This window comes from Stomoxys calcitrans, chromosome 3 (genome assembly GCF_963082655.1).
Source record: "Stomoxys calcitrans chromosome 3, idStoCalc2.1, whole genome shotgun sequence".
Classification (NCBI taxonomy): Eukaryota; Metazoa; Arthropoda; class Insecta; order Diptera; family Muscidae; genus Stomoxys; species Stomoxys calcitrans.
In genome coordinates, this window is record NC_081554.1 from 60,999,881 (window position 1) to 61,014,572 (window position 14,692).

A 14,692-nucleotide genomic window follows, 5' to 3' on the forward strand; every position below is an offset into this window, starting at 1 on the left:
TCATTGCAATATTCCCCACATACACAAATAGCACTTAACCTCATTTCAAAGTTCTTTACACAGTGGTAGCTTCCATTGACAGTTAACAGGAATCAACCGCATAAAACAACAAATCACAACTACACTTAACAACTAGTCTCTGTAGAGTCATGCTGCTGCTGCTATGGCCTGTAAAAGCTGGATCTCCATTCACTAGTCCTCCTTTATACCCCACAGAGTTCATTAAGTCTTTGGGAGTGTGAACACTTTGAATGGTTGACAGTATTTACATCCGTTGCCTAGTTATCTGTCCCATTCACAGTATACTCTGAGCCGGGAATTATAGTTAAAGTGTAAGTAACACGAACACTGAGGATAACATCAGCCGCAGTGGCAGTAGCACCAGTTACAACAACAGCAGCAACAACAATTTTCCTCAATTGCTCCATTTAAGTAAAACACAAACAAGTGTAATTTAGACACAGCACCTGGGATGCAATGAGACCTCTTTGCTTTCATTTCACAACTTTGTATGCGGCAATTGAAAGAAGCTATTGATCAAGTGGTTGAGGTTATGAATATTCCGTGGTTTCATAGAAGGAGCTCCCGGGAAACTATTGGTAAAGCAGAAAGTTTGCAAATTAAATGGAGGTTTCCTACTTTAAGACATCTATCTGTGAGTGAATTTATTTTGCAATACTCCATAAAAATGGATGCTATACAGCAATATTGTCAATTCGTCAATCGAAACGGTGTATTATGATAGTTTATCAATGGATATGATTTTTGAGTTGCGAACTCATTTGTACCAAGGGAGAACTATTTTGAAGTCAAATGTAGCATTGAGTAACAGAAAAATCTTCTATTCTTGAGTGCTGTCCCAATTATGCTCAGCTCTGTTTCATAACCGAGTCATTTTTATTCCCACCACCGAAGTATTGCAACACATCGAAATATCCATTTCCGACCCTATAAAGACCCTTGATCAGCGTAAAAATCTAGACAATCAATAGACGATGTCCGTCCGTATGTCTGTTGAAATCACACTACAGTCTTTAAAAATAGAGATATTGAGCTCAAACTTTGCACAGATTCTTTTTTTGTCCATAAGCAGGTTAAGTTCGAAGATGGGCTATGTCGGACTATATGTTGATATAGCCCCCATAAAGACCGATCCGCCGATTTAGGGTCTTAGGCCAATAAAGCCTAATCCAATTTTGGTGAATTTTGGGACAGTGAGTTGCCTTAGGTCCTACGACATCTTTCTTCAATTTGGCCCAGATCGGTCCAGATTTGGATATAGCTGCCATATAGCCCGATCCTCCGATTTAGGGTCTTCGGCTTATAAAAGCCAAATTTATTATGTGATTTTACTGAAATTTGGTACAGTGAGTTGTGTTAGGCCCTTCGATATCCTTTGTCAATTTGGCCAAGATCGATCCAGATTTGGTTATAACTGCCATATAGACCGATCCGCCGATTTAGGGTCCTAGGCCCACAAACGCCTCAATTATTATCCCATTTTGCTGACATTTGGGACAGTGAGTTGTCTTAGGCCCTTCGACATCTTTCTTCAATTTGATTCGGATCGGATCAGATTTGGAAATAGCTGTCATATAGACCGATCCCTCGATTTAAGGTTTTGGGCCCATAAAAGCAACATTTATTATCGGATGAGTTTAGTTACGCTCTTCGTTGTCCCTCTTCAATTTGGCCCAGATAGGTCCAGATTTGGATATAGCTGCCATATAGACCGATATCTCGATTTAAAGTTTTGGGTCCACAAAAGGCGCATTTGTTGTCCGATTTCGCCTACATTTGGGACAGTAAGTTGTGTTAGGCCCTTCGACATTTTTCTACAGCTTGGTCGAAATCGGTCCAGATTTGGATATAGCTGCCATATAGACCGATATCTCGATTTAAAGTTTTGGCCCCAAAAAGGGCGCATTTGTAATCCGATTTCACTGAAATTTGACACGATTTGGCGGTGAAGTCCAGAGGACTTCCGTCAATAAACTTGGTTAACCCGAAGCCTTTTGGGTCAACGCAGTCCGAGTTAAGGGAGTGGACGACGAATGCGCATGCAACCCTGTGTAACAGCGAAACGGTCGATATAACGGCAAAAATCCTATGGAGAGACGCAGATCGTGAAAAGACGAGGCAATTAATGAAAGGAAGTAGGAAGAAGCTCAGTATAGTTCTCGGAATCATAACGGGACACATAGTACTACGAGCTGACTTATGTAAAATCGGTGCGGCAAGTGATAGCATGTGTAGGGCATGCGGGGAAGCTGATGAGACGTTGGAGCATATCCTATGTCATTGGCCGGTTTTCACGTCTAACAGATACCGACACTTTGGTGGGGACACAATATCAGAAATCAACCAATTTAGGGGCGTGGCAAAACAATTGAGGATTTTGTTAGTAGTAGGGAACTCCTAACTTAGATTTTCTTTTTCGAGGTTACTTTTTTAGTATTTAGAGCGCAAGCCGATTAGTGGCTTAGGTGTATGTCCATAGTGACACTAGTGGGACGGATTAATATCTGTATGCTCTTTCAACCTTACTTAACCTATCAGCATCGTGATCTACTCTAAAATTTCTTTTTTTTAGTTTAGGGGGAGTTTATGAGGTGAGACGACCCCCAAACCCTTGGCCTCATGATTAGATATAAAATTCATTTTCTACTATCAAATACCTATTACTTTTAAGCTTTATTGCTATAGTAGGCGAACATGGCCGGTTTGATGGGAGTTTTGTGGGCGGACACTAAAATAATATTAGCATCGTTCTAGAGCTCGATTTTATTTGGCCCTATAATGTCAAGCATTTTGAAGGTGGCTATCAATATATTCAGGGCAACGGCTTTCGTACAGATCCACACTTATTATTATTTTGTTGTATTGGTTGCCCAAAAAGTATTTGCGGATTTTTTAAAAGAAAGTAAATGCATTTTTAATAAAACTTAGAATGAACTTTAATCAAATATACTTTTTTTACACTTTTTTACTAAAGCAAGCTAAAAGTAACAGCTGATGACTGACAGAAGAAAAAATGCAATTACAGATTCACAAGCCGTTGAAAAAATTTGTCAACGCCGACTATATGAAAAATCCGCAATTACTTTTTAGACAACCCAATAGTTTTGGTTATCAACATTTAAAATCATATTTCAAAGCTACCACTTGGGATACCACATTTTTAAAAATCCGTAGGCCCTCCTGTGTCTGCACAATTTAAGGGTAAAAAGTGTACTCTACTACCAAAGATCTTTTATTGGTGTCCTATTCTATCCTGATCGGCCTTCATATATTATTTTTAGATCTGTGGGAGGTGGATTGGCCTCTAACACATTTTTTTCATTTGAGTACAATATATTCTCGGTCGTCCTGCATTACAGTTTGGTGTTGTTTTTATTAGGAAAAGAGGTTCACTCGCCCCGACGCTAAGACTCAAAAGACAATTAATTTGAGTGCTTTATTGTCGCGATATACATATCCTGCTGAAAGGCAGAACGGCTGGACGTGACCCAGATTCTTGAATCCTTATATCAACATTAGATTAGGGTGAAATGTGTATACCAAGTTCGTACTCTACTCTTAAATACCTATCGTTTGATACCCATATTGTCCCAATCAGTAAACATGTCCATGGAGGAGTGGATTTTGGGGGGTGGGGAGGCCCCTCAGACACCAAGGAATAAATTTTTATGTCAAATTTGCACTCTAAATTTAAATACCTTTCATTTGATACCCATATTGCCGAAAGCGATGAAAGAGTCCTGTTAGGGGTTGTTGTGGTGAGGGACCCCCCCCGAACACCTTGGGAGAAATTTGTATATCAAGTTCGTACTCTACCCTCAAATACCTTTCATTTGATACCCCTTTGGATATCAAAAAATGTAGTACCCTATTTTCACCGGGGGCCCAAACTCTACCATCTGTGAACATTTCATGAAAATCTGTTCAGCCGTTTTCGAGTCTATACGGAACAGGCAAACAAACTAACAAACAAAGCGCAACAATTTCATTTTTATACCCTCCACCATAGGATGGGGGTATACTAATTTCTTTATTCTCTTTGTAACTCCTCGAAATATTCGTCTAAGACCCCATAAAGTATATACGTTCTTGATCGTCATGACATTTTAAGTCGATCTAGCCATGTTCGTCCGTCCGTCTGCCTGTCAAAAGCATGTTAACTTTCGAAGGAGTATAGCTAGCCACTTGAAATTTTGCACAAATACTTCTTATTAGTGTAGGTCGGTTGGGATTGTAAATGGGCTATATCGGTATACGTTTTGATATAGCTGCCATATAAACCGATCTAGGATCTTGACTTCTTGTACCGCTAGAGGGCACAATTCTTATCCGACTTGGCTGAAATTGTGCATGAGCTGTTTTATTATGACTTCCAACAACTGTGCCAGGTATAGTTGAAATCGGTCTATAACCTGATATAGCTGCCATGTAGACCTATCTGGGGTCTTGACTTCTTGAGCGTCTAGAGTGCGCAAATTCTATCCGATTTGGCTGAAATTTAGCACGACGTGTTTTGTTATGACTTCCAACAACTGTGTTAAGAATGGTTCAAATCGGTCCATAACCTGATATAGCTGCCATATAAACCGATCTGGGATCTTGACTTCTTGGGCCTCTAGAGGACGCAATTATTATCCGATTTGGCTGAAATTTAGCATGAAATGTTTTGTCATGACTTTCTACAACTGTACTAAGAATAGTTCAAATCGATCCATAACCTGATATAGCTGCCATATAAACCGATGTGGGGTCTTGACTTCTTGAGCCTCTACAGGAAGTAATTCCTATCCGATTTGGCTGAAATTTTGCACGTAGCGTTTCGGTATCACTTCCAACAACTGGGTTAAGTATGATTCAAATGGGTTCATAATATGGTATTGCTGTCATATAAACCGATCTTGGATCTTGGATCTTGGCTTCTTGAGCCGCTGGAGGGCGCAATTCTCATCCGATTTGACTGAAATTTTGCATGATGTGTTTTGTTATGACTTTCAATAACTGTGCTAGGTATGGCGCAAATCGGTACATAATCTGATATAGCTGCCATATACACCGATCTGGGATCTTGACTTCTTGAGCCTCTAGAGGGCGTAATTATTATCCGATTTGGCAGAAATTTTGTACAACGGCTTCTCTCATGACCTATAACATACATGTTCAATATGGTTTGAATCGATCAATAGCTTGATACAGCTCCCATATAAACCTATCTCCCGATTTTGCTTCTTGAGCCCCCTACAAGACGTAATTCTTATCCGAATGAACTGAAATATTACACAATGACTTCTTCAATGGTCAGCATTCATTTATGGTCCGAATCGGACTATAACTTGATATAGATCCAATAGCATAACAGTTCTTATTCAATATTCTTTGTTTGCCTAAAAAGAGATACCGCGCATAGAACTCGACAAATGCGATCCATGGTGGAGGGTGTATAAGATTCGGCCCGGCCGAACTTTGAAGAACGAACTTAAGACAGTTCTTCCATCTTTCAAAAATTACAGATCCTTAATCGTAAAACTAAATAGACTTGATCCCTAAGGATGATAATTGATTTGTTCCCCGTTTTAAGAGGGTAACTTCGACCCTTGCTTATCCCCTTTGCTTATTAAATTTGTAACTTCAGTTCAAGTTTACAATTTTTTTGGGGGCTTCGGATATATAGGTTATACAACTATTTTAATTTAAACACTATATAGAATTCCATTTTTCGTACAATTTCTTTCTTTTTCAGTTTCTTCAACAACAATTTTTCATTGCTTATTCACTTTGGCATCCAAGCTCAGTCTCTTAATATGAAATAAAAAAAAATTCAAGTTTCTTCTTTCGTCGCACTTCTATCATATCTGATTTTTCGCCATTTTGCTTTCATATTTGTTAGTACTAAACTCTGCAACTGTGCAAACAAAAACCAAAACAAGCATTAACTAGGTGTCAGTGAGTGGGTGTTGTGTTGGGCAATTGTGTACATATTTCTATTTTTGTACTCACCTATTAACAAGTTAACTCCTTCGGTGAGGTCCTTATCGTAGAGTGTTACCAACTTTCGGCCATCGACTATAAGTGGTGTGATATCGAGGAGTATACCTTCGGTAACATCACAGTGCTCATGTCCGGAACGTGTTACCTGATACACCTGAGTATTGTGTGCACTGCAGGAGTCGTCCAAACGCAAACACAAACAGAACATTAGTATCGCCATTAGTAACGAAGAGAGGGGGAAATGAAAAGAAATTTCAAGAAAAGATATAAAAAATTTACATTAAAAACAGAGATAGAAGAAAAACCAACAAAAAAAAAATTTAAATAGTGCACAAGCACAGCAAGTGGACAAACACAAGTACTTTTGGGACAACAAATCAGTGCCACCTTAGAAACTTGTTAAAGGAAAGGATGAGCAGAATTGCTTATATTTACCTTTAAGTTTTAATAGGTTTAAGTCACAGAGTGGAAACGTAAAAGGGTTAATCTAAAATCACTCAGTAAGTGTTTGTCTCACCAGCTATGGGATTAGATATGCTGTGAGGTAACTAAACACTTGTCAGTGGACGACACCCTTTATTGTTATTAACTAAGTAGGAGAAGCGCCAGAGCATTTGAACATGGAATTACAATCAGTGATTCATTTTTATACCCACCACCGAAGGATGGGGGCATATTCATTTTGTCATTCCGTTTGCAACACATCGAAATATCCATTTCCGACCCTATAAAGTATATATTGGGTTGCCCAAAAAGTTATTGCGGATTTTTTAAAAGAAAGTAAATGCATTTTTAATAAAACTTAGGATGAACTTTAATCAAATATACTTTTTTACACTTTTTTCTAAAGCAAGTTAAAAGTAACAGCTGATAACTGACTGAAGAAAGAATGCAATTACAGAGTCACAAGCTGTGAAAAAATTTGTCAACGCCGACTATATGAAAAATCCGCAACTACTTTTTGGGCAACCCAATATATTCTTGATCAGCGTAAAAATCTAAGACGATCTAGACATGTCCGTCCGTCTGTCCGTCTGTCTGTTGAAATCACGCAACAGTCTTTAAAAATAGAGATATGAAGCTGAAATTTTGCACAGATTCTTTTTTTGTCCATAAGCAGGTTAAGTTCGAAGATGGGCTATAGCGGACTATATCTTGATATAGCCCCCATATAGACTGATCCGCCGATTTTGGGTCTTAGGCCCATAAAAGCCACGTTTATTATCTGATTTTGCTGAAATTCGGCACAGTGAGTTTTGTTAGGCCCATAGACATTCTTCGTCAATTTGGCTTAGATCGGTCTAGATTTTGATATAGCTGTCATATAGACCGATCCTCCGATTTAGGGTCTTAGGCCCATAAAATCCACATTTATTACCCGATTTTGCTGAAATTTGCGACAGTAAGTTGTGTTGGACCCTTCGACACCCTTCGTCAATTTGGCTCAGATCGGTCCAGATTTTGATATAGCTGCCATATAGATCGATCCTCCGATTTGGAGTCTTAGGCCCATAAAAACCACATTTATTATACGATTTTGCTGAATTTTGGGACAGTGAGTTGTCTTAGGCCTTTCGACTTCCTTCGTCAAATTGGCCCAGATCGGTCTAGATTTTGATATAGCTGCCATATAGATCGATCCTCCGATTTGGAGTCTTGGGCCCATAAAAACCACATTTATTATCCGATTTTGCTGAATTTTGGGACAGTGAGTTGTCTTAGGCCCTTCGACTTCCTTCGTCAAATTGGCCCAGATCGGTTCAGATTTGGAAATAGCTGCCATATAGACCAATCCTCCGGTTAAGGGTCTTAGGCCCACAAAAGCCACATTTATTATCCGATTTTGATGAAATTCGGGACAGTGAATTGTGTAAGACCCATCGATATTCTTCGTTAATTTGGCTCAGATCGGTCCAGATTTGGATATAGCTGCCATATAGATCGGTCCTCCGATTTATGGTGTAAGGCCCATAAAAGCCACATTCATTATCCGATTTTGCTGAAATTTGGGACAGTGAGTTGTGTTAGGCCCTTTGATATATTTCTTCAATTTGACCGATAGACCGATTTCTTGATTTATGGTTTTGGGACCATAAAATGCTCATTTATTGTCCGATGTCGCCAAAATTTTGGAACAGTGAGTTAAGTTAAGCCCCTTGACATACTTCTCCAATATTGCACAGATCGGTCCAGATTTGGATATAGCTGCCATATAGACCGATATCTAGGTTTTAGGTTTTGGGGCCATAAAAGACGCAATTATTGTCCGATGTCGCTGAAATTTGACACAGTGAGTTTGGTAAGGCTCTTCGACGTCCTACTTAAATTTTGCCCAGATCAGTTCAGATTTGCATATAGCTGCCATATAGACCGATATCTCGATTTACGGTTTAGGGCCCATAAAAGAGGCATTTATTGTCCGATTTCGCCGAAATTTGGGACAGTGCTTTGTGTTAGGCTTTTCGACATGTTTATGCAACTTGGCCCAAATCGGTTCAGATTTGGATATAGCTGCCATGTAGACCGATATCTCGATTTAAAGTCTTGGCCCCATAAAAGGCGCATTTATATCCGATTTCACTGAAATTTGACACAGTGACTTAAGTTAGGCGCTTCGACATCTGTGTCGTATATGGTTCAGATCTGTTTATTTTTAAATATAGCTACAATACTTATTAGTATTTAATCCAAATCGCAACATATTTTGATATAACTGCTATGGGACATAAGGAATGAGATATTCACCAAATTTTGATGAAAGGTGGTTTACATATATACCCGAGGTGGTGGGTATCCAAAGTTCGGCCCGGCCGAACTTAACGCCTTTTTACTTGTTCTAAATTGGTTTTCCAAAAAATTTAAAAAAAATTTCTTTGTCGAAGCGTTTTGGTTGTGAATTTAAGCCAAAGAAGCAGAACTTAAAACTAAAATATTTTTTCTTTAATTTTAAACGTTTTGTTTACTGCCACAATGTTTGAAACATACCGAATATAGACAAAAATGTTTATACTTTTTTTTTAAACCCACCACCATAGGATGAGTGTTTGCTAATCTGGTCATTCCGTTTGAAAAACCTCGAAATATTGATGTGCGACCCCATTAAGTAAATATATTCTGGATCGTCTAAATATTCTGAGTCGATCTAGTCATGTCCGTCCGTCCGTGCGTCTGTCGAAATCACGATAGCGACTTCATAACCTCTGAGCAGAAGAAGGCCGATTGGGCTGGCTTGAGAGAGCATACCAATCGCCACTTCAGTGAACTGACATCCCCCTCAAATGTGATAGTTGCAAATTGCAAATGCAAATTTTGCCCATGAACATTCCACTAAGGAACAGGGGCAAACTTCTCACATATTAATGAGTGCAGTCCGATTCAAGTTTTAAGCTCAAAGATAAGGGTCCTCCTTTTTATAACCGAGTCCGAATGGCGTGCCGCAGTGTGACACCTCTTTGAAGAAAAGTTTTACATGGCATAGAACCTCACAAATGTTGCCAGCAGTAGGAGGGGAAAACCATCGCTGAAAATTTTTTTTCTGATGGTCTCTCCAGTATTCGAACCCATGCGTTTGAGGCATAGGCGGACATGCTAACCTCTGTGCTACGATGGCCTCCCGGATGTGCTAGTTGCCGAGAGGAAATTCAAAGACATCATTAACGTAGTAGCCGCTCACTTTATGCCAGCCGGTCGAATATCCCAAGTGCGGCCCAATTTCCCATCGTAGGCAGTGGTACTCGCAGACGAGCGTGATGGGATTCGTTGTATGGACCCCACTAACTCCAGAACCAGCGAGCTGAATCTGGAAATAAACAGGGTAGTCAATGAACATATGCGGAATTTGTGGCTGGAACACTTGGAGCAATGTAACTTAGGCACCGGTTAAGGCAAGATGTGGTCTAAGTCACTCTCGAACGCCGGTAGATGGGATGGCAGGACCACAGTCACTTTTGGCGAAATAACCGTAACTGATCCGAAGCGATGCGCCAGGTTGTTCAACCGTCAAGTTAATGTGCATCCCGAGAGAGACAGGGCAAGGAAGAGAACCATTCGCCGTATCCGTGGTCTCCGAGCCGATGGACAGCCATCAAAATTTATCGTGGGCGAAGTTACGAATATCATCCATGGCGCCAAATCATCCAATGCGTTGGGCCCCAACGGAATCTCTACATTGATGTCGAAGAATGTGGATTTACCTGGAATTGTGTATCTTACTACTGTCCTCAGCCTGTCTTTGAACACTCTTATAGTTCCCGATGTCTGGAAAAAGGACAGAGTGATGCCGCTACTGAAGCCTGTTTGGGACCCGAGTTTGGGGGAGTCGTACAGACCGATCTCTCTTCTCTCACCAGTAGCAAAGACGCTTGAGGCATTACTCCTCCCTTGCCAAGTAGGAGAATTTTTATTCGCCGAGCATCAACATGGATTTCGAAGACTGCATAGCACAACAACTGCTTTTAATGCCATCGCCGCAGATATTTGCCGTGTCTTCAATCAGCCCAAGCCATGTGATAGGACGGTCCTCGTGGCACTGGACCTATAAAAGGCATTCGACATGCCAAACTATTTGATGACATCGCCAATACGTCCCTGCAGCCAGGACCGAAGCGCAGGGTCGCGAATTATCTGTGTGGTCGCCAGTCATTTGTGGAATTCAGGGATAAGAAGTCGAATCACCGTAGAGTGAAACAGGGAGTCCTCCAAGGTGGGGTGATATCTCCGGCACTGTTTAACCTCTGCCTATCCTGCATTCCACCCCCTCCAGACGACATAGAGATCGCATCATATGTGGACGATTGTACGATCATGGTATCAGGCCCCCCACCCATTGTTGACATCTGCGATAGGTTGAATGTCTACCTTGCCTCATATTCATAAGAAATCTGAAGATGTATGTCACCAAATCTTCAGCCACATTGTTCACTACAAATACGCTTGAGGTGAATACTGGGCTGACTGTAATGGTCGATGGAGAAATGATTCCGACCATCAAGTGTCCCAAAATACTTGGCGTCACATTTGACAGCTTTTTCAAATAAAGTCAAAAGTAGAAACAAGGTCCTCAAGTCATTTGCAGACATGCACTTGGAATGCAAACAAAGAAAGCTTGTTGACAACGTACAAAGCAATTGGCTGGTCTGTGGTAAGTTTTGCAGCGCCAGTGTGGTTACGCAGTGGAATAATATTCAGATCTGTCAGAATGCCGCCTTCCGAACTGCGATGGGCTGTCTCCTCAGTTCTCATGTGGACCACCTCCGTCAGGAGACAAACATCCTACCAGTTCGAAGACATAACTACATGCTGTCTAAGCAATACCTTTTGGGCTGTTATTGCAGAGACCACCAAAATCATCATCTTGTGGATGATATCCACCGCCCAGAAGCCTTAAGGTAGATCTACATGATCTAGAGCGTGAGGTTCAGCGCTACTAGAAAGAAGCTCTAGTTCGAGCGGCATATCAAACGGGTCTAAACAACATTCATGCAGACACGGTAGCAGATGCGGTAAATGGCTACCGGGTGAATGTAGTCCTTGGAGAACGACCGCCTCCCATTCCACCTGAAGAAATTGACCTCCCCCGGCAAACCAGAGTAGTTCTGGCCCAATTTCAGGCCGGCAGATGCAGCCGCCTCAATTCCTACAGATCAAGGATTGATGCCGACGTTCAAGATGTATGTCCCGATTGTAACCAGCGACCGCGCGATACACGTCACCTGTTTAACTGCCCAGCCAGACCCACTCGACTCAGGGCCAGATCCCTGGGGATGCATCCTATCTTAGTCGCAGAGTTCCTGGATCGTGACACTCAACAGAATCAAGCAGACAAAAGATAGAACACAACAAACTGCTACAACAATAACAACCATAGCTGTCGAACGCTTAAAGCTAGCAGCTTGAAATTGTGCGCAGATACTTCTTATCAATGTAGGTTATTGGGGATTGCAAATGGGTAATATCGGTTCAAATTTGGATAAAGCCCCATATTAACTGATCTTCCGATTTGACTTCTTAAGCCCCTAGGAGCCTCAATTTTCATCAGATTTTTTTTTTCTGTCAGCCAACACGAAGGGGATGTCCCCTATGAATGCAGTGCATTGCCTTGGCGAGAGGAAATTAGGAATTGAAAGGGGGAAAAGGATGTAGTGCTTATTGAAATTTGTGTTAAACCTTTGGATGTGAAAGTGGGTGTGGAAAAACATTAGCCAGAAGTCGATTCCACATACGTACGGCTTGGGCGAAATAAGAATTCTATCTATAATGCATTGTGCGCTCCGATGGCCAATCAATAACAAACGGATGAGTGTTCCTGGAATGTTTAGTATCCCTGACATACATCCTTACATCAGGTATAAGAAGACGAATATCAGACGAACACACACCATGGAAGTACCGAAAGAACAGCGCCAAACAACCCACATTGCGACGATGATGAAGGGAGGCAATAGAGTTGGATACCCCACTGTCCCCAATCAACGCAATCGCTCTCCTCTGTACACGGTCCAGTAGCTCCAGGGATGATTTTGAAGCTCCAGCCCATAAAGCTCCAGCCCATAAAGCTCCAGCCCATAAAGCTCCAGCCCATAAAGCTCCAGCCCATAAAGCTCCAGCCCATAAAGCTCCAGCCCATAAAGCTCCAGCCCCTACATATGAGTTGTACTCCATTTTCGGCCTTATGAAAGTGGTGGTTAAGAAGATCAGACGGAGTGAAGTAATTCTTACACCGTTTAAGGAAGCCTAAACACTTGAATGCTTCTTTCGACACTTCAAATACATGTTTAGCCCAACGGACATCACTTTGTATTTTCATGCCCAGAACATCAAGAGCTTCTGATTGCTCAACATCTACACCGTTGATAGATAAAGATGATCGCAATTGGTCAGCGAATCGTTTGTGTGACAACAAGCAGCACTGAGTTCCGTCCAATAAAATCTACTCGATTCATTCGACCCCACTCAGAAATGGCCAGCAAATCCTGGCAGAGTGTATTGTCCATAACCCGCCTCTTGTCCTCAATCTCTCGAAGACTAGGCCTATGGTCGAATGAGTACGAATAACAGAGATTACTGTCATCCGCAAATGAGTAGATCGGATTCGATGTCTGACCCAAAAGATCGTTGATGAAAATTAGAAAAAGAGAAGGAGAAAGAACATAGTCCTAGGGTACTGCGGTCAATTTGTGCTCATTGGTTGAGAACCCATCGAACCGAATAGTGCGATCTCTGAGAAAGCTCGAAATAAATCGAACGAAGCCATTACCGATAAACAGATATAGCCCCCACATAAACCGATCCCCGGATTTGGCATCTTGAGCCCCTAGAAGCCTCAATTTGCATCCAATTTAGCTGAAATTTGAAACATAGACTTGTGTTATGACTTCAAACATCCATGTAAAATATGACCCTAGTCGGTCTATAAACATATATAGCCCCCATATCAACCCTTCACCAGTTTTGACTTCTTAAGCCCCAGACGCCTAAATTTTCAACTAATTGGTTTAAAATTCGACCCGAAAATCTATTTAATGACCTACAATGTCGGTGCCAAGTTTTATCCGAATCGGCGAATATGGTGATATAGCGGTGGTTATCCCCTCCTAATGCTGGCGACATTTGTGAGGTATTTAGACATGTAAAAAAACGCACACCGTTCGTACTCGGCTATAAAAAGGAGGTCCCTTATCATTGAGCTTAAAATTGAATCGGACAGCACTCATTGATATGTGAGAAGTTTGCTCCAGTTCCTCAATGGAATGTTCATGGTCAAATTTGCATTTGCAGTTACATAACGAAACTTTAAAATGAACATCGACATCTATTTTTATACCCCCCACCATAGGATGGGGGTATACTAATTTCGTCATTCTGTTTTTAACACCTCGAAATATGTGTCTATGACCCCACAAAGTATATATATTCTTGATTGTCATGTCATTTTAAGACGATCTAGCCATGTCCGTCTGTCTGTTCATCCGTCCGACCATCTGTCTGTCGAAAACACGCTGACTTCCGAAGGAGTAAAGCTAGCCGTTTGAAGTTTTTTTTGAAATTTACTTTCTATTAGTATAGGTCGGTTGGTATTGTAAATGGGCCAAATCGGTCTATGTTTTGATATAGCTGTCATATAAACCGATCGTGGGTCTTGACTTCTTGAGCCTCTAGAGGGCGCAATTATTATCCGATTGAAATTAAATTTTTCACGACATGTTTCGGTATGACTTCCAACAATTGTGCCGGGTATGGTTCAAATCGGTTCATAACCTGATATAGCTGCCATATAAACCGATCTTGGGTCTTGACTTCATGAGCCTCAAGAGGGCGCAATTCTTATCCGATTGGTATGAAACTTTGCACGACATGTTTCGCTATGACTTCCAACAACTGTGCCAAGTATGGTTCAAATCGGTTCATAACCTGATATAGCTGCCATATAAACCGATCTGGGATCTTGACTTCTTGAGCCGCTAGAGGGCACAATTTTCAACCAATTTGGCTGTAATTTTGCATGATATGTTTTATTATGACTTCCAACAACTGTGATGAGTATGGTTGAAATCGGTCCATAACCTGATATAGCTGCCATATTAACCGATTCTATAATTATCCGATTTGGCTGAAATTTCGTGCAATAGCTTCGCTTGTGACCTTTAACATACGTGTCGAATATGGCATGAATCGGTTTATAGCCTAA

At 41.1% G+C, this 14,692-nt stretch overlaps 1 protein-coding gene across 1 annotated transcript in view; it reads right to left on the reverse strand.

The window, feature by feature from the left end:
* Positions 1 to 14,692, reverse strand: part of LOC106088597 (serine-rich adhesin for platelets) — a 243,504-nt gene that overhangs the window by 67,386 nt on the left and 161,426 nt on the right. The window contains exon 4 of the mRNA XM_059364655.1: positions 6,016 to 6,176. Within this exon, the coding sequence (XP_059220638.1) occupies positions 6,016 to 6,176 (161 nt within the window). The remainder of the gene's footprint in view (positions 1 to 6,015; positions 6,177 to 14,692) is intronic.